At 37.8% G+C, this 25,007-nt stretch overlaps 5 protein-coding genes across 6 annotated transcripts; 2 read left to right on the top strand and 3 right to left on the bottom strand.

Annotated features, from left to right (window-relative positions):
* Positions 1 to 865: 865 nt before the first annotated feature.
* Positions 866 to 5,100, bottom strand: LOC103423162 (uncharacterized). 2 transcript variants are annotated; one of them, XM_029090524.2, is made up of 6 exons: positions 4,939 to 5,100; positions 3,812 to 4,034; positions 3,459 to 3,616; positions 3,255 to 3,371; positions 2,961 to 3,061; positions 866 to 1,044 (listed from the first exon to the last, which is right to left on the bottom strand). In XM_029090524.2, exons 1-6 carry the CDS (start codon positions 5,027 to 5,029, stop codon positions 1,006 to 1,008), a joined length of 729 nt encoding a protein of 242 aa, XP_028946357.2. In that variant the 5' UTR covers positions 5,030 to 5,100; the 3' UTR covers positions 866 to 1,005. The 2 variants fall into 2 exon arrangements, with proteins under 2 accessions (XP_028946357.2, XP_070666204.1); XM_070810103.1 differs by lacking the exon at positions 2,961 to 3,061 and having other exon boundaries at positions 907 to 1,044.
* A 4,481-nt stretch (positions 5,101 to 9,581) lies between these two features.
* Positions 9,582 to 13,663, bottom strand: LOC139187724 (uncharacterized). The gene is made up of 9 exons (XM_070810102.1): positions 13,420 to 13,663; positions 12,587 to 12,809; positions 12,210 to 12,367; positions 11,977 to 12,122; positions 11,717 to 11,779; positions 11,512 to 11,613; positions 11,225 to 11,386; positions 10,616 to 10,707; positions 9,582 to 10,010 (listed from the first exon to the last, which is right to left on the bottom strand). Exons 1-9 carry the CDS (start codon positions 13,508 to 13,510, stop codon positions 9,905 to 9,907), a joined length of 1,143 nt encoding a protein of 380 aa, XP_070666203.1. The 5' UTR covers positions 13,511 to 13,663; the 3' UTR covers positions 9,582 to 9,904.
* Positions 13,664 to 14,507: 844 nt separating this feature from the next.
* Positions 14,508 to 19,154, top strand: LOC114820150 (probable zinc metalloprotease EGY1, chloroplastic). The gene is made up of 10 exons (XM_029090535.2): positions 14,508 to 15,032; positions 15,851 to 16,315; positions 16,432 to 16,572; positions 17,126 to 17,227; positions 17,699 to 17,910; positions 18,071 to 18,121; positions 18,201 to 18,270; positions 18,455 to 18,523; positions 18,716 to 18,766; positions 18,879 to 19,154. Exons 1-10 carry the CDS (start codon positions 14,664 to 14,666, stop codon positions 19,035 to 19,037), a joined length of 1,689 nt encoding a protein of 562 aa, XP_028946368.2. The 5' UTR covers positions 14,508 to 14,663; the 3' UTR covers positions 19,038 to 19,154.
* A 547-nt stretch (positions 19,155 to 19,701) lies between these two features.
* Positions 19,702 to 22,225, top strand: LOC114820090 (histone-lysine N-methyltransferase SUVR3). Its single transcript, XM_029090273.2, has 2 exons — positions 19,702 to 20,503; positions 21,668 to 22,225. Exons 1-2 carry the CDS (start codon positions 19,858 to 19,860, stop codon positions 22,054 to 22,056), a joined length of 1,035 nt encoding a protein of 344 aa, XP_028946106.2. The 5' UTR covers positions 19,702 to 19,857; the 3' UTR covers positions 22,057 to 22,225.
* A 515-nt stretch (positions 22,226 to 22,740) lies between these two features.
* Positions 22,741 to 24,367, bottom strand: LOC114820091 (LOB domain-containing protein 20-like). Its single transcript, XM_029090274.2, has 2 exons — positions 23,686 to 24,367; positions 22,741 to 23,253 (listed from the first exon to the last, which is right to left on the bottom strand). The coding sequence occupies exons 1-2, from the start codon at positions 24,112 to 24,114 to the stop codon at positions 22,918 to 22,920; spliced, it is 765 nt and encodes a 254-aa protein (XP_028946107.1). The 5' UTR covers positions 24,115 to 24,367; the 3' UTR covers positions 22,741 to 22,917.
* Between the last annotated feature and the right edge of the window lie 640 nt (positions 24,368 to 25,007).

Below are 25,007 nucleotides of genomic sequence, written 5' to 3'. Positions count from 1 at the left end.
TTCATTCTCAATCAATTGAGAGCATAGGTCATTGAGATGTTCTTGCATGGAACATACGTCACAAATTGTATTTTCTTGCAATTTGGGTTTGTCAACAACCTGTGACACAAGAAGAGTGAGATGAGCCAATTGAGAGTTAATTTCAGATATTGCACTCACCTCATTGACATGTTGCTGCAGTAGGGGTTCCTTTTGTCCAACTACTTCATATTGTTGTGCATTCAAAGCTCGATTGGCAATTAAAGTCTTGGCAACAACCGGTGTTTTGTCAACCAACGTTCTTCCTGCTGAGGCATCTAGCATTTATCTTTCAATTGGAAAAAGTCTTTCGTAGAAATATTGAATGAAAAGCTCTTCTTTCATTTGATGTTAGGGATCAGATGCAACAAGAGCCTTGAAACGTTCGTAGTAAGCCGAAAATGATTCTCCTTGATTTTGTTGAATGCCACTAATCTGTTTCCTCAAAAGAATGATTATTGATGTTGGAAAGAACTTCTCTAACAATGCTTTCTTCATGCTTTCCCAAGAAGTAACAGTTCCAGGTGCCAATTCGTACAACCAATCTTTAGCCTTGTCCATTAGTGAAAACGGGAAGACTTTCATCTTCAATATGCTTTCATCGACGTTAACTGGGGTCATACTTGAACAAACCACTTCAAATTCCTTCAAATGCTTGTTTGGATCCTCCATGGACAGCCCATGGTACTTCAGAATGTGATGTAACAAACTGGACTTCAACTCAAACTTTTCGGTCTTGCCTTGAGCTGCCATTGGATATTGAATGCATAGGGGCACAACATTTTCCAATCCCGAAGCTGAGAGTTCCTTGATTGTTCGATTGTCCACTGCCATGACTTGTGCTTCCTCTAATTCCTGAGTCGTGGGCTCTTCTTCCTCTTTTAGTTCTTCTCCTTCAAGCTCAGGTTCAGGGTTAGGTGGATTAGATGCTTGTTGATTCCTCTTCTCAAAGTCCGCTCAAAATCGTCGTCAAAGTCAAAGATGTGCTCACGAACAAGTTGAGAACTTCGAGTCATAAACTAGTACCTAAAAACAAGAAAACAAAACAAAGTCAGAAACTAAAAACAAAAGACATGACAATAAACAAAAAGAAACAACAGGGGATTAGCAACTTTGCTAATCCCCGGCAACGACGCCAACAATTTGATGTGATATAAACTAGCACACAAATTAAACCCTCTTATTAACAATTGTAGTAAAGTAGAGATCGTTCTAGGCCGGAGATTAGGAGGAATTGCTAATCTACTTAAAACTGACTCAAAAACATAAAACTAGGCTTGAAAACACTTAAGTAGACTTCAAGAACTCAAAACAAATTAAATTCTAGCTGCAAAGAGGATCCTTAATGATTTTAAGAACACTTACATCATGATTCTAGAAGACCAAAACCCATGCATATAGGCAAACATGTCCCCTTACCACTTTTCCCTTTCCCTTTCCTTGCCATGCAAGGCAAACCTGTCCCCTTGCCACTTTTCCCTTTCCCTTTCCTTGTCGTGCAAGGCAAACCCGTCCCCTTACCTTTTTCCCTTGGATTCTGATTTGACTTAGCCTTTTCTCTTGGGGATTTAGAGTTAAAATCCTTCTACCATAATAAAAACTTTAATTTTTCTTTCCCTTTATTTTCTGCCGCACCCTAGCCTTAATTCCCTATGGGTTTTAACATACTTTGCTATATATTTAAGTGTGTGCCGCACCATTCAAAGATCAATTCACTACCATTCATACTTTCAACCATTCCTTCATACAATTCATCACCCAAACCTTCAACCACACCTTGTGCCGCAACAAAGAAAAAGGAGCAGCCTTGGACGTATTGGCTATTCAAGTTGGATTGCTGGACGTTTTTAGGTGTAATCTATCTTAGATCTCAATGTTTAATTTATATTCTCTTTGTTTTACTGTGAACATGAGAGGCTAAACTCGTTTAAGCTAGAGGAGACTTTGAAACCATGATGATATATGCAATATGAGTTGGTTATTTCCAGTTATAATTTTGTGAATCGTGAATGCAATTTACTTAACTGTTCGATTCAAAACTTATTTTTGTTTGTGGATTAAGGATGCATACTTAGTTTTCATGCATGAGTTTGATACTAGAATATAAGGGAATTTCACATAATCGTTACAAACTTATATTCACAAGTAGTGAAGGTCGCTGGTCACGATCGTGTTAAGTAAAATTCCTGGCATAATTATCATGATGTCATAATTACAAATATCTTGTCAATGCTTATGATTTTCACAAAGCTTAATGATCTTTGCTTGTGTCTCTATTATGCAGTTCATGTAGGGAACTTGAGAAAAATAATTTGGTTGCTGATGCGTTGTCCGTCCAATTCAATGACTTAAGGAAAATCTGAGAGTTAATTAATGATGACACGGTTAATTTTGGGCATTGTCATTCATGGTTTATTGAAAGAGTAACTGGAAGTCAATTCGTGTGCAAGTGTCATGTGTGGAGAATGACCCTCTAGCTTCTAGCTATCCCATCATTCATTAATTCACCCAATTTCGTCTAAACTTTGTTTAAGTTTACAATCTGCTTGTTTTTACTTTAAATTCGTCAAAAACCCAATCATCTTTACTTTATTGTGTCAAGTTCGTTAAAATCTGTCCAATTTGTGTGTTTTAAGTGTTTCTAAGTGTTTTGAGTCAAGTCAAAATCAATTTTCGTCCAAATCACCTTCTAGTGTCTAGTTGGAGTCTATTTGATAGTTTTGTGCTGTTTTGAGTCTTTTTAGTTTGTTTTGAGTTCTTTTAAGTCTAGTTAAGTGTTTTCAAGCCTAGTTTTATGTTTTTGAGTCAGTTTTAAGTAGATTAGCAATCCCTCCTAATCCCTGGCCTAGAACGATCCTTACTTACATCTTCACTGCAATTGTCAATAAGAGGATTTCATTTGTATGCTAGTTTATATCACATCAATGAGGTTAATAAGTTACCATGAAGCAACAGTAAACTTCAAGACACCAAGTGCTACCACTGATCCATACATGGTAAGACAGAGGACAGTTTTCCTTCCAGTTGACAACAACTTCATTCCCTGAATGTTTAAAGACAAACAATGATACAAAACATTGCCTACAAATTTGCAAGCTAAAACTGCAGGTGAAAGATAATGATCCCAAAACCCTGTAATTACAATTCGTTTTAGAGATCTGATATTCAAACTACCCAATGAAAAACTAAGAGCATGCAGGTCCAAACAAAAATACATCGGACACACAAAAAATTACCTGGAAGAGAATGATTATAATGACCAGAAAAGCTCCTATAGCCATTGCTGACAATTGCTGCCAACAATAGTAAAGTAAATCCCAGTGCCAGACACACAAGGCGCCATCTCTGAAAATCTATACAGACAAAAATAGATAACTATCAAAGCCTGCAAATTGTAGTATAAGCAATTATAGTCAGCCACACTTTCATTTTTATCAGACCTTCTTCAACAGTTATGGTGACAGAGCCAGGTATTTTGCCAATGAACTTGACATCGACATATCTTTCATCATAAGGCGACATGACAGAGCTCCATAACCCTTTCTGAATATTTTTCCAATCATCCTCTTCACACTGACATAATCCAAGCGTATTATTCCTGTAAAAAATTCATGAGTGAGACAAAACAATCCACAGAAAAAAGGTGTGCGTGTGTGTGAGAGTGCGACTAGAGAAAATGAGTAAGGGAAAGAGAAACGGAGAATATGGTGCACTCATAACTCAATCAATAAAACACAATTATCCTAAAAAAAACAGAATGATTGTAACAGTAAAGATGAGACATTTCACTCACCTATGAAAACAGACTTGAATTTTGCTAAGCAACCTCTCCAGGATTCCTAGAGATGTAGACAAGGTGACCTTAAGTGAACTTGCATAACTCCCAAGTTTTAACCTGGATATACCAGAAACTCGTGCCCGTTTACAAAATAAAACATCTTTAGAACCAGGAACAGCTGAGTGCTTAGCAAGAGGTGCTGGGATGACTTCTAGTACTGGGTTTTCAATATCTACACCTGTGATTTCAATATTGGTAAAGGTTAGTTTCAAATATGCAAACAGACCACCAAAGTACACGAGATATTCGAACTCTTCAAAGTTCAAATCCCTAAAATTATAATGGACATACTGTTTAGCTACAGCAGATTAAAAACTCAAAATCAAGCGACATCGAGCGGTAAGGTGCGACATATGTCATCAGACCAAACCCAAAACGGTATCACGCTAAACTACAGTACTGAAACTAACATTCCACTTTAAAGGCCAAAAAGTTAGACATTTTTTTAAACCGTAATCGGCTAACAACTTGAAATTTCCCTCAAGCAATACAGCAACCGAAATAAACCCTAAAGAGGCATAACGAAACCCTAACCCTCTATCTACCTTACAAGTAAGGAAACAACAAAAGTGTGTTAAAGGTGCTCCACTAACAGTACAGCCTGGACAGAAGGAATGTTAACAAGGATAAAACATTCCTTGACAGCTAGGTTAGCACGTGAAGATGTATCATTGTTCTGGACAGCAAGGACACATGCATCGTGGACAGCAAGGTCACTGCATGTGTATTCTGACTGCTGCATAGTGGACAGCAAGGACGCCACTTCCAGTGCTTTTGTTTATTGCATGTGTGTGTAATAAAATGTCTATAAACTCTGCTGCAATTGTAGCAGAATATCAATTCAAAACATATATTGGACCCAAGTTTAATAAAGTGAGACTAAAACGTAATAATTTTCACAGCAAACAAATGCAGAGCAAGTCAAAGTGCAAGTTTTTCTCTCTTAAAACGGAAATAAGTAAACAACCCACATACTCAAAACATCAAAAAAAAAATTCACTGATTTTCCTAAAATTTTCTCGGGAAACAAACAGGCGGCGACGAGCAATTCTGAACAAAAATTGACAAATAGAGATAGATACCTTTGAGTTCGGTGGCAGGTGAGAGGGTCGGAAGAGAGAGACAGAAAGCAAAGAGAAGAAGGAGAATGGCGGAGTAAAGAGAAGAGCCCATTGCATCGCACACTCGCTACTCTCTCTCTCTCTCTGTGCGTTCTGATAACGTTTTGGCTCCAAAAAGTGTCCATTTTTCTATTTCAAATTCCAAATTTTGAAGAAAGATTTCTTATCAAGGGAGTAAAAGCATCATGTTTTGGGCCTTGAAGAAAAGGTCTTGGATTTTGGCTGCCCCAAAAGGCACCGTGGCCTTTGGGCTTTTCTTATCCTTCGTCTCATAGGCACCAATAAAAAAACACGCTAGTTTCACTTAAGAATTGCATATAGCAGTAAACTTCACAAAATTGAAACTCAATATGGAACCAGACTCATATTCTAAGGAAAAATGTGAGTAAATGTAATCAGTTAAAACTTAACATTTTCAGGACGTAAGTAGGACGCACACAAGAGGTATGGCCAACTCATAATGGGTGCCTCGTCAAAATCTTGTCAAGCAAAAAAACCCAGTTTGACAAAATGATCTTGATCGTAGGAAAATGAGTACATTAATATCAAATGAGTATACTTCATGATACTTTTCCTAAGTTTGACAAAATGGTAAAATACGGTCGGGGTTTATACTTTAGGCAACCTAGCTGACGACCCAAGTATGAAGGACATGGACGACGCAAAAACGGCGACATTTGGTCCTAGGGTTTTGGCGGCACATGGCTCGACGACGCAACTTAAATGGCTTCAAGCTGTGGCTTTGCGCAAGTCAAGGTGCAATAATTCTGTTATTTTTCTTTTCTCGCACAATTATCACTTTACCACAATATATATAAGAATTGGGAACATAATTTAATTATCACTTTACCACAATATATATAAGAATTGGGAACATAATTTAACCAGAATATTTTAATTTAAAACGTGTAAAATTGGATTTATGCATCATGATGAAGGTTTCATGCAATTAAAGTTGAAAAAATATCGAAATTGAAATCGTGTTTTAGAGATTACTTGGATTGCGTGAGAAGCATTGTAAAATGGTTTGGAGCAGAAAATAGACTTGAGAAATATACAAAATGAAAAATTTTAAAAAGAAAAAGGAAAAAAAATAGATATTAGCAAAAGCCATCGGATATTCACATATTCCACAGCAAAAAAAAACTATGAAGTCTGATTCACGGGCTGGTTTGGTATTGATGTGCTTTGAAAAAAAACAGATTTTGCTGTACTGTGAGAAAAAAACAGTTGTGAAATAAAGCAGTAGTGTTTGGTAAACTTTTTTGTAAAAGTGCTTTTGAAAAGAAAAAAAGCAATATTATAGTGTTTGATAAACTTTTATATAAAACAGATGTGAAAAAAAGCTGGGTTTTGCAGCTTTGTGTTTTTGGTTTTTTTTCACCCAAAACTGTGAAAAAAAACTGAAGCTGAATGTTTACCAAACATAAAAATGAGTTTTTTTTTATAGCCAATTTTTTCAGAATAGGTACCAAACTAGGCTTCATCTGAACTCTCGCTTGGAAGGAGCTGCATGCAGTCGGCATGCTCGATGAGCCAGTTAGGGACTTCGGGAGATGCTGCCCATTCTGCTAGAGCTTGGCGGGTTGATTCATGTGTGAAATCATCCCACTCTTTCTTTGTGAACTTCTTTCGGTTCTGCACCTTGTGGAAGGTTGAATAATACTTCTGTTGGTTAGGTCCCCTGGAAGATGGGGACATGACACCTGTAACAAACAGAAACAAATAGCATAATTTAAAGGGAACTTTAACGAAAAGCACCCGGTACTGTTCATTTTAACGAAAAACCACATTTTTACGCTAAAAAGTCAAAGGAAAACTAATGAAAATGGCTTGAAAAATTTGAGTTTTAACGATAATGACAAAATAAAGGGTAAAGTGAATAGTACCACGATTGACTTTTTAGCGTAAAAATGTGGGTTTTCGTTAAAATGAACAGTACCAAAAAATTTTCGTTAAAATTCCCTAATTTAAAGTGTACAATGATACGCTGACCATACACGTGCCGCCTACACTCTTGCATGATATACAAAGTAGGGGTGGGCACTTAAAACCGAAAACCGAAACCGAAACACGAACCAAATCGAACCGCACCGAACGGTTTGGTTTTGCGGTTTTGAAACGGTTTCGGTTTTGAAACCGAACCGCAACATAGAAAACGGTTTGGTTTCGGTTTTGGCTTTTGAAAACCGCACCGAAACCGAACCGCACCGCAAATATTAATAAACATTTAATTAAATGTCCATATTAGATTTCATGTTTTAATTGGTCGTTTGTTAAAATTCATACACTTAGTATGGACTCAACCACACTAGAATATCATCATTCATCACTTTCTTTTGTTCATTAACTTGAAGGACCTTTGTTATTTTATACCATCACACACACATATATGTACAAGGATGGACTAATCTTGTTATCAAGAGTCGAACAATGATCTACTAAAAGCCACTCATTTGAAGCATGATATCACATATTCTAGTATGAAAATTTCGCTCACGTTTAATGAATTCAAATTTATTCAACTTGTTTTATGAAAAATATTGTAAGGGACACCTTTTTGTTGCACAAACATGTTTTAACCTCACAACTACATGCAACATGCTAATTGTTTACATAACAAATGTCATTTTCCTATTACTATTGGGAAATGCTTTTTAATAAGTTAAATTGCAAATTGTACATTTTTTCTTAAAAACCAAACCGAAACCGTTTGAAACCGCACCGAACCGAACCAAACGGTTTGGTTTCATTTTGGTTTTGGCTTCAAAACCGCACCGAACCAAACCGCAAAAACTTGCGGTTTTGGTTTTGGTTTCACTCAAAACCGCACCAAACCGAACCGCGCCCACCCCTAATACAAAGCTGAAAAGGGAATGGATATTCTGCATTTTGGATGTCGACTCAATTTTTTCTAAATAGGCAGAACAAATAACCAACACAAACTCTATGTTTTGATAAAGAAATTTAAGATTACTAAGAAATTTTAAAATGACGGAATTTTATTTTCTAGAATTTGTGAATTTTCTTGTTTGGTTAACCTAAAAGAACAATGAAATTTAATACGGAATTTGTTATTTTTAAACTCTCAATCACAAAAATTGGGAAATGACACATATTTACATATAATTTAAACTTAGGAATTGGAGGTCCCAAATTCTAAGTATTTTTTCCACGCGAAAATTATAAATTTCTATGCTTATGATTCCAAAAGGAATTGGTGCATGTCAATTTTATAATTATGACTTTTATCTAAATTTCAAGTTTATTTTCCTCATCCAAACATAGAGTTAAAGTAAATAACAAAATAACTAGGGAGTAGCTGGAACAACAAGTCAGTCAAAATATGTATAAACGTAACAACATATAGTCTCCTTCGGCTCTTCCAATTCTTTTCTTGTGGGCTAGGAGAAATTTTTAGTTGTGACGAGAACACAAGTGGTACACTACGTGTTTTAATAGGAAAAGTGAGAAATTTTATTTTTTAAATTATTAACTTTTTAGCACATATATCTCACAATTTGTATAATAGCACGTGATGTATCATCTCATGTACCGGTCACATTGAAAAATATCTCGTGGACTAGAGTCGCTAGACCTGCTAAGAAATTCTAGACGACTTTGTCTACCCTTGACCTGTTTCCCCTTCTGCAACCAAGGACTCCCACTCCCAGCATTCGACTGATGAATGCATGGAGTAATAGTAATATGTTTTGGAAGATAATTCTCTGCCCTTCTAATCTCTTTCCCCTTCTCTCTCCTCATATTTGAACGGTTACGGTTAAACCACGTCAACATTCTATATTGATTTTTTTATAAAGATAATAAGATAAAAAACAATGTGCGAGAGGAGAGAGGGAATGAGGTGAGAATAGGAGGGGAGAGAATCCTACTCTATATGTTTTAATGTGACAAAACCCTTTATTAATGACCAGGGTCGCATCCATTCATCTAACGAAAACATTTTTGGACTACTGTTGCAAAATTTAAACTAACCGAAATCAGTCCAACTTAGTTCCAAATTTTATGCTCGTAAGCATATGAATTGTTGGATAGTATAGAAAGCAATCACTTAATATCGTCTCTCGGAAAATGATTTAATTCTTATCAACTAACTAAATTCCAATTACAACGCTTTTTAATTTAACAAAGATTGATGAATGAAGATTGGCTTAAAAATTGAAACTAATGTAAAAACAAATAACGAAAACAAGAAAGTATGATCAATAAAACTAGATGTGCCAACAAAGAAAGCAGTTTATAATTCAATCGAGTAAAACACTAGAACGTCCGACTCACCATAACCAATCATACTTATTTCCTGCAACGAATTATTAACAAGTACCTAATCTCACTGATAGTCAAATTTCCCTAATTCATGTAATATCTATAGCATCTAGATTATTACGTATATTCCACTATGCAACCATCCATGGCATCTGTATTAGTTTAACATAATGAAACTCATTACGATCACTGGAAATTTATATAAAGACTACACAAATACTAGAGTTTGGCATCTACTACTAGGTAATTTGTGGTATCTATTTGCAAAAAGCTATCACTCAAGTTAAAAACATGACATCTGCACAACTTGCATCAAATTTACAGCAAATGATACTCAATGAAATTTGAAAACTTGAAAATATTCGGAATTTAAGCATTCATAGTCATGGCTACATCGTAGCTCTAGCAAAGGAAAATTAGTTCCGAAACATAGCTGAAATTATCACTGAATTCATAATAAAAATAAATAAAATGTAAGTTTAGAAAACCCTCTAAAACTCCTTTGCTCTGCTGCACCCTTCTCCCGTCTGCTCTGCTTTCTCCCTGCGCTCTCTTCTCTGCTCTCCACTTCGGCTTCTCTGCTTTCTGCACTCTGCTCTCTCCTCTTTTTTTTTCGTCTGTCCCTCTCCCTATTTTTCTGCTATCTTTTTCCCTCTCTCCCATGGGCTGCGGCACCCTTCCTCATTTTCTGCTTCTTTTCTGAAGCTTGTCTGTTGCTTGTCTTCCAGCCTTTCTGCTGCAATTTGCTGCAATAAAAAGGGCAGCAGCAATTGCTGCCAATTAACCTCTAAAAGCCACTGGTGCTTTCACATGAGCCAAATAAAAAAACCAACTTAATAGGCTATTGGGTGGCCCACTATAATTTGACCACCAATCAACATGATCTCTCATTTTTCTGATTTTGTAGCAGCTTCCAATTTGACTAGAAATTACACAAAAATCTTAGGAATGTTGCCTTCTTATTAATCTAGTCATAAAAGCACAAATCTCTGAAATTCCTTTCATTTTCGTCCAACTTATCACAAGAAAATGTAACTTTCCGAGTAAATAAATAGTAAAATATGCAATCATCAACTCCCACTCCCAGCATTCGACTGATGACTGCATGGAATAATAGTAATATGTTTTAATGTGACAAAACCCTTTATGAATGACCAGAGACGCATCCATTCATCTAACTGAACTTTCTTGGACTGCTAATGTTTAGCTTCCAAATACAAAACCTAGCCAGAAATCTAAACTTATTTCAATAAAAATATAGCTCCATACAAAAAGTTAAAAATTATTTCAGCTAAAACGCATTCACTTCTGTAATACCAAGAAGTACGCAGGTAAAGAATGTATGACTTACGATTTGAGACGCCATTTCAGAGAAGTAATCAATTTGCTGATAATCCAGGAAGAAACCAAAGCGCCAATGGCTAAAGGAGTATCGAGAGTGCTCTGAGAAAATGCAAAGAATCAACAACCAAATATTTTGGCAATTACATAAAATTATAGAACTAACTTTAACATAAGATTACTGAATAACCAATTCAGTCGTAAGTGCCTGTGGGTCCATACGACAAATTTAAATAAGAAAAGGTTTGAAGTAACATTGTCCTAATGGTGCCAGGCAATAAATGGTGTTTCTATGATCTAAAAATTGATCCTCAAAGGGACAAGTAATAGACAAGAAACACAATCTAGGTGTATTGCACTTGGCTATGTATATGTCTACTGAGTATTAAGTGTCCAATAATCTACTAGCTAAATCTTAGGACACAAAGACATGGCCCAATTATCCAACAATTCCAATGATTCTCCTTTGACAAATATCGGCTATAAAAAGTCCCTCAAATATTTTTAGCAAGGTACATAAAGTACCGTTACAAATTTCTACCCCACATAGTTTAATTAAGCAGGCAAACATTTGTACTCGAATATCAAGAATACAGCCAAAAGGAATACGAAAGAACACCTGCAAGATGGAGGTTGTTCCAATGATACACATAGCCCACTTGACAAATTGTGCTATACCAACATCTACAGTCCCATCTTTTGAGACTACAAACTTCCTCACAATCCAGTACCCAAATGCAGCTCCCGGGAGGATAGTTCCCACTAGTAAAAATATAGAGACCTGGCAGAAAAACATGAGAAGCCAAGACAATAAAGTGATCCAAAGAGAAAGTATCAGAAGCAGATAATTTGTCTAGATGTTTATGAGAATTTTGCGAATATAAGATTTAGGGAACCAATACTTACTGGGTTATGCATCTCTTCACTTAGCCCAAAAGGGCCAAAACTCAAAAGAATTGAATTTACCATCAGTGAAAACTGATGAACAAGGAAAGATCCTGCTCCAAGCTGTCAAAGGCATATAAATTGTAAGTATTACTTGTACAGTCAATTACATGAGGTTAATAAGTTACCATGAAGCAACAGTAAACTTCAAGACACCAAGTGTTACCGCTGATCCACATATGGTAAGATAGAGGACATTTTTCCCCTCAGTTGGCAACAGCTTCATCCCCTGAAAGATTAAAGACAAACAATGATGCAAAACATTACCTACAAATTTGCAAGCAAAAACTGCAGGTGAAGGATAATGATCACAAAACCCTGTAATTACAATTCGTTTTAAAGGAGATCTGAAATTCAAACTACCCAATGAAAAACTAAGAGCATGCAAGTCAAACGAAAATACATCAGAATCACAAAAAAAATTACCTGGAAGAGAATGATTATAATGACCAGAAAAACTCCTATAACCATTGAACTGCTATAATAAAAAGGTACCCAATTGCTGACAATTGGTGCCAATAACAGTAAAGTAAATCCCAGTGCCAGACACAAAAGGCGCCATCTCTGAAAATCTGTACAGACAAAAATAGATAACTATCAGAGCCTGCAAATTGTAGCATAAGCAATTATTGTCGGCCACACTTTCATTTTTATCAAACCTTCTTCAACAGTTATGGTGACAGAGCCAGGTTTTTTGCCAATGAACTTGACATCGACATATCTTTCATCATAAGGCGACATGACAGAGCTCCATAACCCTTTCTGAATATTTTTCCAATCATCCTCTTCACACTGACATAATCCAAGCGCATTATTCCTGAAAAAAATTCATGAGTGAGACAAAACAATCCACAGAAAAAAGATGTGCGTGTGTGTGAGAGTGCGACTAGAGAAAATGAGTAAGGGAAAGAGGAACAGAGAGAGGGAGGTAGAGGTAGCATATGGTGCACTCATAACTCAATCAATAAAACACAATTATCCTTAAAAAAAAAAAAACAGAATGATTGTAATAGTAAAGATGAGACATTTCACTCACCTATGAAAACAGACTTGACTTTTGCTAAGCAACCTGTCCAGGATTCCTTGAGATGTAGACAAGGTGATCTTAAGTGAACTTGCATAACTCCCAAGTTTTAACCTGGATATACCAGAAACTCGTGCCCGTTGACAAAATATAACATCTTTAGAACCAGGCACAGCTGAGTGCTCAGAAAGAGGTGCCGGGATGATTTCTCGTACTGGGTTTTCAATATCAACACCTGTGATTTCAATATTGGTAAAGGTTAGTTTCAACCATGCAAACAAACCACCGGAGTACACAAGAGATATTTTGAACTCTTCAAAGTGCAAATCCCTAAAATTATAATGGACATACTGTCTAGCTATAGCAGATTAAAAACTCAAAATCAAAGCGACATCGAGCGGTAAGGTGCAACATATGTTATCAGACCAAACCCAAAATGGTATCACGCTAAACTACAATACTGAAACTAACATTCCACTTTAAAGGCCAAAAAGTCGACATTTTTCGAAACCCTAACCGGCGAACAACTTGACATTTCCCTCAAGCAATACAGCAACCGAAATAAACCCTAAAGAGGCATAACGAAACCCTAACCCTCTATCTGCCTTGCAAGTAAAGAAACAACAAAAGGGAGACTAAAACGTAATAATTTTCACAGCAAATAAATGCAGAGCAAGTCAAAGTACAAGTTTTTCTCTCTTAAAATGGAAATAAGTAAACAGCCCACATACTCAAAACATCAAAAAAAAAAAAAACAATCACTGATTTTCCTAAAATTTTCTCGGGAAACAAACAGGCGGCGACGAGCAACACTTAACAAAAATTGACAATATAGAGATAGATACCTTTGAGTTCGGTGGCAGGTGAGAGGGTCGGAAGAGAGAGACAGAAAGCAAAGAGAAGAAGGAGAATGGCGGAGGAGAGAGAAGAGCCCATTGCATCGCACACTCGCTACTCTCGCTCTCTGCGTTGCGAGATAGCTTTGGCTCTAAAAAAGTGTCCATTTTTTCTGTTTCTGAATCTGATTCCAATTTTTGAAGAAAGATTTCTTATAGAGGGAGCAAAAGCATCATGTTTTGGGCCTTGAAGAAAAGGGCTTGGATTTTGGCTGCCCCATAGGCATCGATAGAAAACACGTTAGTTTCACTTAAGAAATTGCATATAGGAGTAATCTTCACAAAATTGAAACTCAATATGGAACAAGACTCATATTCTAAGGAAAAATGTGAGTAAATGTAATCAGTCAAAATTTAACATCTTCAGGATGCAAGTAGGACGCACACAAAGGTATGGCCATCTCAGAATGGATGCCTTGTCAAAATCTCGTCAGGCAAAAAAACCCAGTTGGACAAAATGATCCTGATCGTAGGAAAAATAGTACATTGATATCAAATAAGTATACTTCAAGATACTTTTCCTAAATTTGACAAAATGGTAAAATACAGCTGGAGGTTCAAACTTCAGGCGACCCAGCTGACAACCCAAGTATGGAGAATAGGGACGACGCAAAAACGGCGACGTTTGGTCCTAGGGTTTTGGAATAGGAGTGGCTCGCTTTAGCGACTTTAACACGTGGCTCGACGACGCAGCTTAAATGGCTTCAAGCTGTGGCTTCACGCAAGTCAAGGTGCAGAAACCCTAATTCTGTTATTTTTTTCTTTTCTCGCACAATTATCACTTTACCACAATATATAAGAATTAGGAACATAATTTAAGCCGAATATTATAATTCGAAACGTGTAAAATTAGGTTTATACATCATAATGAAGATTTCATGCAATCAAAGCTGAAAAAATATCGAAATTGAAATCGTGTTTTAGAGGGTAGTTGAATTGCATGAGAAGCATTGTAAAATGGTTTGGAGCAGAAAATAGACTTGAGAAATATACAAAATGAAAAAATTTAAAAAGAAAAAGAAAAAAAAAGGGATATTAGCAAAAGTCATCGGATATTCACATATTCTGTCACAGCAAAAAAAACTAGCTGAATGAGTGCAGCCCCTCCTCCCTCCTCTGCTTCCAAATTCCAAATGTTGTTGTAATTGTAATTTCACAGTCTCATATAATTCAAGCTCTGTGAATTCAGCTGAATGGGGATGCTCACCAGCTGCACTTTCAGCACCCTGGATTTCAACTTCACCCTCAAAACCCGCGAAATTCCGAGACTGCCATTTCCCAGGAAACCCAGCAGCAAGAAGAATTCATGCTTCTTTTGCAGCAGAGCGAGTGTAAATACCCAGAGCATTTGTTGGGTTCCGCGTAGGAATTTTGGTAGGTTTAAATGTCATAGTTCTAGCGATAATGGTGACGGTGAAGGTGATGGAGAGAGTAGCAGCGGCAGCGGTAGTAGTAGAAATGAGTCAACAGACCCCACGACGGCGGCGACGACAACGGAAGTAGATGAAGATAATATACGCTCGAACAAATATGATTCCGAGCGTCCATCGGTTTCTTCCAGGGTACATTGCGTATCTTTGTTATATGTGTTCTTACTTATATTTTGCATTAGCTGTTGAATTTGCATTAGAGTCTTCTTATTTTAATTGTGTTACCTTACAGCGTTTTATTTATCAAGTTTGAATTTTTAGCGAAGAAATTGGTATAGGAATTTAAATTCGGTTTTGGGTTCTGCAAATAGGAGTAAAGGGTTCTGTATTTGTAGAATTTTCTGGTTTGGTCAGTGGGGTTTTTTTTTATCGGAATCCTCAGTTGACGACGGTATGGCATGTATAGTAAAAATGGTAGCTATCCAACTGTGGGTTTTAGTTGCAGCACTCGAGAGTGCGTATGAGTTCATTTTCTGTGTTAGTGTTAGTGTCTTTGTTGAATTGTTTTAAGAATTGGTGTTGGAGAAATTTCCATCTTGTTTTCTACATTATACGTGGAGGTGGAGTCTCATCTGGACTTCCAACGGTTGAGATAGACAGAATCTAGCTAGCTTCAGCCATTGAATGTCTTCAAACGGTTGGGAGCTCAGTTTCAAAGGAAAACAATTGGGACTGACTGCAGTGCATGAATTAGTAAAAGACACCATGTTATCTGAACTCTGTTATCTGAATTTGGTTGCGGATAACCGTTATAGCTAATTTCCTACGTACGCTTTGTTCACAGTACTTGTGAGGCAACTGACTATCACTGCCAATATGCATATGTAGTTATGTACCTATAGACTTGATTCTACGTGCGAGAAAGAGGACATCAGAGTTTTATTCTCACATACATCTAATATAGTAATGTAACAGTCTCTAATAGCGTTATGTGTCGATATGTCTGTCAGCCGCCAACTATATCACCACTTGGGCCTGCGTACAATAATTTCCAAGTTGACTCTTTTAAACTGATGGAACTCCTTGGACCTGAGAAGGTTGATCCTGCTGATGTAAAGCTGATTAAGGAAGCACTTTTTGGTTATTCTACCTTTTGGGTGACCAAAGAGGAGCCTTTCGGAGACCTTGGTGAGGGCATTCTCTTCCTTGGGAATTTGAGGGGAAAGAGAGAAGAGGTATTTGCCAAATTCCAGAGTCTATTGGCTGAGGTCACGGGTAACAAGTACAACCTTTTTATGGTGGAGGAACCCAATGCAGAAGACCTAGATCCACGTGGTGGGCCACGTGTTAGCTTTGGTTTGCTGCGGAAAGAGGTCTCAGAACCAGGGCCAACAACGCTTTGGCAATATGTAATTGCCTTCTTATTATTCCTTCTAACAATTGGATCATCTGTGGAATTAGGAATTGCATCTCAGGTACGCCAACTTGCGTTTTTTTTATGTGTTTTGTGATGCTATAAATGGTCCATTAGTAATTGATTTCTTTCTCATTTTTAGAGTATCTACTTATATTCATGCATTATTTTAAACAGATAAATAGACTTCCACCAGAGGTGGTGAAATACTTCACAGATCCAAATGCCGTTGACCCACCAGATATGGAGTTGCTATTCCCGTATGTAGATTCAGCCTTGCCTGTAGCATATGGTGTTTTGGGCGTTTTACTGTTTCATGTAAGTGAGATGTCTTGCTGTTTGTTGGTTTTGGTTCAAATTTAAAATGTATATTTCTTTCTATATATTGGCTATCACACTGTGCTCTTTCTTGTCCACTACCGAGTAGAATCTTTAAGCCTATGCCTATGAAAGAGAGAGCTGATTAATTGTGATGTTTCTGTACATTATTTATAATACTAGATTTGATTGTGAATAAAATGAGCATGCTTATTGTTCAAGTTCACTTACCCTGACGATGTACGTTGAAGAATAAGTGGATACTCAGTTCTGTCAGTTTCAAGAGAGGGCATGCTAGTGAATAAAATGAATGATAAGTAAATACTCAATTGTGTCAGTTTTAAGTGAAAAATTCTGATGACTTGCATATGCTTTGTGTGAAAAATGAAAAATTATGTCATTTTCTTTTAAAAATTTCTGTCAATTAGACCTTCTCCAAATGATTTTTTGAGTTTTGACGAATTAGTCAATATTTTATAATTTGTGATTTCCTATTTGAATTTTACTTTTGTTCTTATTTGAATATGATTATGATGGAGTTAATTGTATGCAGGAAGTTGGGCATTTTGTGGCTGCTTTCCCAAAGAAAGTAAAACTTAGCATTCCTTTCTTTATTCCTAATATTACTCTTGGCAGCTTCGGTTCAATCACTCAGGTACCTCTAATAATCCAAGTATAGCAATCTGAAACATGTCCGTTTAAGAGACTTGTCTCTGTTGTTTAGTATACAATCTGAGTAGGAGCAGGTTATTCCCGAATGAATAATGTAAATTTGATCTTTGTAATGTACTTCTTCCCCCTGCCACTCCCCATCCCAGACACGAGTTACACATTTTATTTAAGACAGTGTTGGCTTATTCTGTTCCGACTTCTGAGTCATGAGTTTCTGACTTTTCCATTTCTCCAGTATTGTAAGTTTGAATAGTTTCGGACTTCTATATTTATGTGATAGTTGTAGCTATAGGTATGTTGTATTTGATGCAGTAGTTTGACCTAGATTTGTGACTACCTTTGCTCAAACTAGTTCATCTGTGCGCCTAGACCCCCTTATCTCCCTTGTTTGTACTTAAAGGTGATTCACATAATTTCTTCTCATCGTTCACTGGTTTTGTCACTGGTTTTGTAGTTTAAATCCATTCTTCCTGACCGGAGCACAAAAGTCGACATATCACTGGCGGGCCCTTTTGCTGGTGCTACACTGTCATTGTCAATGTTTGCTGCAGGTCTGCTGCTCTCGTCTAATCCCAACGCTACAGGAGAGTTGGTGCAGGTTCCTAGCATGCTGTTTCAAGGTTCTTTGCTTCTTGGACTCATCAGTAGAGCCACTCTTGGTTATGCGTATGTCCTTCCCTTGCCTCTGTACCACTATTTAACTATTCTTCTTCGTATGTGAGCTACGAGACATCTATACAATCCTTTTTCATTTAATGTAGTAGAAGTTTCAATTCATTTCGCTTCATATATTCTTAGTTGTCATGATACCATCATGAACATGCAGATCAATGCATGCTGCGACAGTTCCAATTCATCCTCTTATGATTGCTGGCTGGTAATGTACTATTTCTTGACAACCTTAATAATTTCATTGCAATGCGTAACATGCTTGTGACTCAAGTTTAACATTGCAGGTGTGGGTTGACAACAACTGCTTTTAATATGCTTCCAGTGGGCTGTCTTGATGGTGGAAGAGCTGTGCAGGTTAATTTACAAATCCGTGCACTGAATTTCTCTTTCCGTTTTCTTTATTATGATGATTTCATGAAATCTTTATTTAATTTGTTTTAGTTGTGTTTTTTTCTCTTTGAAGTAGCCCAAGGTAGACAGTTTACAGTGATGATAGCCGTATCCTAACGTGGCTTATGGTATATCTCTCTTATTGCAGGGCGCTTTTGGAAAAAATGCTCTAAATGCTTTTGGCTTGCCGACATACACGATGCTTGGATTGGGAGTGGTATGTCTTAACTTTTACGGCCTAAACATAACATGCTAATGTTTGCTTCAAACTTTAAATTCTTGGATTGAACAGAGTATGATAGCTTTTACAACTTAAACAAAACATGCTTATGTTTGGTAAAAGCATTAATAGCAGTTTTTCCTACTTCCGAGGCTCGTTAAGTTTTAGTCTTCTTTTCCTCCCTTTCAGCTTGGCGGACCTCTCTCACTTCCATGGGGACTCTACGTGCTCATATGCCAGGTTTGCATATAAGAATTTACATACTGCGGTTCCATGCTTCAACAATCCTCTATCTGCTACCGAGAAAGAAAAAACGCTCCATCTCATTACGTTGTTTTGTTTATATGTTCAGAGGACTCCGGAGAAACCGTGCCTGAATGATGTAACCGAGGTTGGAACGTGGAGGAAAACAGTTGTTACAGTGGCCGTTTTCCTTGTTGTACTCACACTTCTTCCGGTATGGGATGAGCTTGCCGAGGAGCTAGGTATAGGTCTTGTAACCACATTTTGATGTATCATACGCGAGAGCCTTTTTTTGTTCGAGTAATTTCGATAGTAATCCATTGGCTGTAAAGTTTGTGAATTCAATACGCATTCGATCTAATAAAATTCCATTTTTCGTGCTCCATTTTCATATTTCTTGAAATAATGAAGATTGTGGGAGCATGCACGCCTGCCCGATTGGACAGATGTGTCGTATTACAAGCCCAATTGAGTAGGCGTGTCGTATTACAAGCCCGTAGAGGTAAGCACTTTGCAAGGCTCCCGTAAGACACGGGACAAATACGATGCAAGAACCATTAGCACCGCCTGGTCACAAGGTGCATTAACCACCCTAATTAACACAGTTTTTCGAATTAAACGGCTAATTGACTTGATGATCGGAATAATGGTTCACACAACCAGCAATGAGCATGCACTATGCATAACTCTACCGGGAACGCTAATGATTGTCCTTAAACAATATACTCAAAGGTTTCACATTCAAACTTATCAGAGTTGCCACTTAGTATTACAGTTTAGTGATATTCGTCTTCATTTGTAAGTGAGTGATCTTTGTTTTGCAGACTCATAGATAACGAATTAGAAATCCAATTTATTCTCGTTACTCTTGTGCTCCAACATTGAATCAAATTGTTATGTCATCTTAAGGCGACAATTATTATTCACAACACAAAAACGCGATTAACCATAATTCATGTTACGTAGCTTTATCGTGTCATGTCCAAAATTGTCATTCTCGTATTCCAAATGTCCCAAATTTGCTACATCCCTAAATTCAAATTTCTCAAAGGTTTCTTTGCAGCTCACTGAAAGCGGGGGCCTCAAGGATGCAGCAAACTCAGCCCCCAACCCCGCCATCCAAACGCAACCACTCCCCTTCCCTCCTCTTCCAGTGCTCAGACCTAATCCTCCCATGGCTAACTCCACAAGAACTCGCCACCGTCTCTCTCACCTGCACCGCCCTCCGCGCAATCTCCACCTCCATCACTCTCCGCCGCGCCTCCGACGCCTCCCGATCCCTGGAACCCCATCCGATCCCGTTCCGTAACTCCGTTGATCGACACCCGTACGCCTTCTTCATCTACACCCCATCTCAAACCCCTCCTTCCTCTTCCCGATTTCCACTCCGCCAATCCTGGGGCTCCGGTTGCTCCGCGCAGGGACCGAACTCGGCGGGTGAAATCGGTGTCGAAACGGTGCGTTTGGTGGATGAGTTGGGGGAGGGCGCGGCTGGGTGTGATTGCGAGACGTGTGGGGAAGAGGGTGGTGGGTGTCCGTGTTCAGAGTTTGGTGGGTTCGACGGCGTCGTTTCGGAGTGTGGGTTGGGTTGTGGGTGTGGATTGGATTGTGGGAATCGGGTGAGTCAGAGAGGGATCGAGGTGAGGTTGAAGATTGTGCGGGATAGGACAAAAGGGTGGAGCTTGTATGCTGATCAGTTCATTCCAAAGGGTCGGTTTGTCTGTGAATATGCAGGTATTTGTATAACAACCACATTTTACAATTCTCATTTCGCTATTCTACTTTAAACTAATTTAAACTGCGTGCAGCGGAGCGGGATTTGAATATCTCAATGGCATTTTGTGTTCTGTTTAGTGTGTGTCCTGATGGTATGTGATTGGTGTTTCTGTTGATTTGATTTGATTCTGACTAGGAGATGAAAAAATAATGTTTTATGTCTTGAATTTTGTGACATGAAATTCAAGATTAGGAAGAATGTGCTTGAATTGGGTTGGGAAGTTTTGAATTTGGTGCTCTTAGTATTTTATTGGATATATAGTTATGCAGTGTCATAACATCAAATCAATCAAAATCAGGGACCTTATGAATGAATCCTTCAACCTGCATGAGAAGTAATAAGAGTAATCATTCTGATGTTCTTATTTTTTTTGGTGGAAATGTTATTGAGGTAGAGAAGATTGAAAATATAGAAAGGTGTTCTTTATAGGAGGGGGACTATAGTTTCATTGCTGAAATGGCATTGTTTTCTGTAGGTTGGATTGAAATATATGGTTTACGGTATCAAAACTTCATTAGAGGTAGATAAGAGAACAGATGGTATGTCCAATATTTGGAGCTCGAATTAGAGTGGGGATCAGGACCCTTTAGATTTGAAATCATGTAGTTGGATCATCATACATTTAGGTACAGCTTTAAGGAGGAGTGAATGTGATGGGAGTGAAATTAAAGTTTACAAAACAAAGATTGAGGAGTGAAGTATGGTACTTTGGGGCATGTGGGGAAAGGAAAAAGAGAAGTGCAAGAGTGAATTAAGAAGGCCTTCCTATTTATCAGCTGAGGTGTTGGGGACCATGGACTGCTACAATGTCTGACCATATCGCTGTAATTGTTGTTCATGAATGGCTTTCAGCTGCTGCTGCTCTTCTTCTCCCCTAATATTATAGCTCTTGCCAAAACTCCTATATTATAATCTACTTCCACCATATGATACTTGTTTAGGACAATCCCAATTTCCCATGCTTGTCCCCTGGAATGTTGTGATACGGTTCTGTCTATTAGGTTGATTAACATGTTTCTGCAAATAATTTCTTGAATGTTCATGTGTGTATCCTGCAGGATGGACTATTTATGTTCCAACACTTAAATATTGATATTTTTTTTTCTTTTCCGGTGAGAAAGGTGAACTCTTGACAACAAAAGAAGCAAGATTGCGGCAACAAGTATATGATGAATTTGCATCAGATGGTAATTTTTCTCCTGCTCTTTTGGTTGTGAGGGAGCATCTTCCATCCAGAAAGGCGTGTTTAAGATACAATATCGATGCAACGAGAGTTGGAAATGTAGCAAGGTTCATCAACCATTCGTGTGACGGTGGTAATTTGTTCACAACACTGGTCAGAAGTTCAGGTGCTCTACTCCCACGCCTTTGCTTTTTTTCTTCAGAAAACATACAGGAAGACGAGGAGCTTACTTTTAGCTATGGTGAAGTTACGCTAAGGTCTAAGGGTTTAAAGTGCTTTTGCGGAAGCTCTTGTTGTCTTGGAAGGTTGCCGGCAGAGCAGACTTAGTCGCAGTTTTTGGCTCTATAGTAAGTAATCCGGCAAAGCAACAACTGAAAGCATTTGTTGTCTGTTCTGGTTCAAAATGGAGGAATGTTACGAATTGTTCAGTTGTGCTACTGTAATATATAATGGATGATATTATTGGAATCCATTGATTTTCCATTGATTTGCTCAATTGGCCTTTTAACTTTTGTGCATCTGGAGTTGGTTTGTTATGTTAGAATATATTAGTATAGGAACCTTGGAATAATGTTGATTAATTAAGCCTCTGTTTTCAGAAGCCATAACAGGTAACATTCTCCGAATTTTGCGCTTGTTTCAAATAATACATGAATAATTGATTCTAGTGTTACATATCATATGACTTTCGATGCTACACAGGCCCACAAGTTGACCTTCTAATCCTTCGTCAAATTGATGACTTGGCAGCCATGATACTTGTTTATGGGTTGACGCGGAAGCAACATTTGCACCACATGAACCTAAACTAGTTATCATGAAGCTTGACTTCTCCCAAAATGGAAAATAGTTGGACAATTTCAATTTGATCACAATTGTCCAAGGGTGGCTTCTACGCAACCCAGAAATGGGTTCAACATTTACCATGTCATCAATCTAATGGAGAACCAGATGCTCAAATCAAATATGGACAAGCATAAATTCATGACTTCAAAATCTCATGGTGCAATGTGAAAAAATAAAATACCGTGATCATTTAAAATAAGCGGGAGAGTGTGAAATGTAACTATCCCAAGATTTTACCCATGCACACATGTATCAGTGCTTGGTGAAAAAAGAGTAGTTTAATGATAACAAACGATATATATAGATGATAGCAAGCAAAATTAAGCAGCAGAAAATTCTAAATCAATAGCGATCATTGGCGAACAAGAGTGGAACTCGACTCTCTTCCTCATCATCTTCATCATCTCGGGATGGCCTCGAAAGCTGAAGAGGCTCCATGAAGCTCTGTGAAGACGGGGCCGCCTCGATGTCGAAATTTGAGGTGAAGCTGTTCATGTTGATGAGGTTAGTGGTGGCTGAGGAGTTGTTAGAGTAAGCAGGCTGCAACATTAGTGCCAGGCTCTGCTGCTGCTCATGCTGTTGCTGCTGCGAGGTGATTTGGAGAGCGTTTGCAAATGCAAACCTGCTGTTTATCAGCTGAGTTTGCACCATTGCTAGCTCGGCTTGCAAAGATGCAACCTGCACGATATTCATGCCACAATAGTTAACTATATCACATCAGATAGTCATACGTACGTTTCAATGAATATATATGTATATGTTTTGACTATTGTACTGGTAATTTGCATCTTAACTGAAGCCTTTCGGTTATGACATCATCTTCATGAACGTTAAAGTATATTTGTTTTGTATCGATACTTGATCATTGTATGATAAATCTCGAGTGCAAGAGTAAATACAATTTATCGATTATATATACAATATTTTGATGTCAATAAAAAGATGTACAAAAGGAGTTAAACTTTAAATGTTGACCAGCTTTGCCCTATGAACCTACAAAATTTGTCGGATTTCGTCAGGCAAAATTTCATAGGCCAAGGCTAAAATTTCTGATAGTGCGTGTAGAGATAATGGATGAATGAACATTGTTAGTATATGATTTAATGAAACCTGTTGTTGCAAAGCAAGTATGGTGGAGACACAACCATAAACGGGGTCGGAGAGCCTAGCTTGAGCCTCGTAGGAAATGGTAACGACAGCGTCATGCCGGCGGTTCAAGGGAATGTGCAACAAAAGCTTCGAGACATTACTCGCCCCAAACACCTTGTGCACAGCTGCAAAGCGTGCAGCTCCTTGGTCTGAACCGAAATAGGGTGCGAATATGCACCCGCTTATGCACTTCCTCCTCAAAAACTTGCACGCCCCACATGGTGCTGCACCACCACCACCACCACCACCAGAACCTACTGCATTACTATTTATTGTTGTCGTTCCCACTGCCGCCTCCATAGACGCACGCTTGCCTCCCCCTCCAATGGATGTGCCCTTCCTTCGGCTTTCAGACGTGCCATGGTCTCGTTGTACTGCCGGATCAGCCATCAAGCAATGGGAATTATATTGGAAGGACTGGCTAGTTAACAAGATGGGCTATATAGGAAGGTATAAATTAAGGGTAATTTAATTAATTCGAGAGGGAGCAAAAGAGAAGGGTGGCGAGTTTGGTGCTTATAAGGAAACTGCCGGAGCTAGCAGTGCACGTTTGTCTCGTGAAATAGTTGGCAAGCTGAATGTGCGAAGCCTTTCTTTTAATTCTTTCTTAGACTTTCTTAGAGAGAGAGAGAGAGAGAGAGAGAGAGACGTTATGGTTGGTGAAGTTGATGAATATTGAGTGAGTGAGTGAAATGTGAGTATGGTAGCTGCATGGTGTGTGTGAGGCACACGTGCAAAGGCGAAGGGAGTAATTTTATGGTGTCTTGTGACATTATTATATATTTTACTCAATGTATAATACGTGAATTTATTTTATTTTTTATTAATATAGTTTGAGTGGAATATATATATCGATTCTGTCACATTTATTATAACACGTAAAATGATATACTATATGCAGATGATGCTTTATTATAGTGATAGAAAATAATCATGTCTATGCACCATAGTACGGGCTCTAGATCCACTGATTTCTCTTTCTCTTAACAACTAATTATTTAACTCATTAAAGTTGTCGCTTTATTTATAAATAAAAAAATGATATACCATGTAGTATATGTTTATGCACTGATAAAAATTTCTTGTTAAAGAGGGGTCGGGGTTTTATAATTAATTAATGTTTTAATTAAATTAATTTTATGAGAAGTAATTTTATTAATTTATACCATTATTGGTGTTAGTTTTAAGTATAGTACTATATAAAAAAGCAAATGATACTTGAATGGAACTTGTAGAAGGTTGTCTTGGATCCATCATGGCGGGCAGCTGGCATTAAGATTTGT

This window comes from Malus domestica, chromosome 12 (assembly GCF_042453785.1).
Source record: "Malus domestica chromosome 12, GDT2T_hap1".
In the NCBI taxonomy this organism is placed as follows: domain Eukaryota; kingdom Viridiplantae; phylum Streptophyta; class Magnoliopsida; order Rosales; family Rosaceae; genus Malus; species Malus domestica.
Note: the sequence above shows the minus strand (reverse complement) of the source record. Positions and strands in the feature narration are given on the sequence as shown.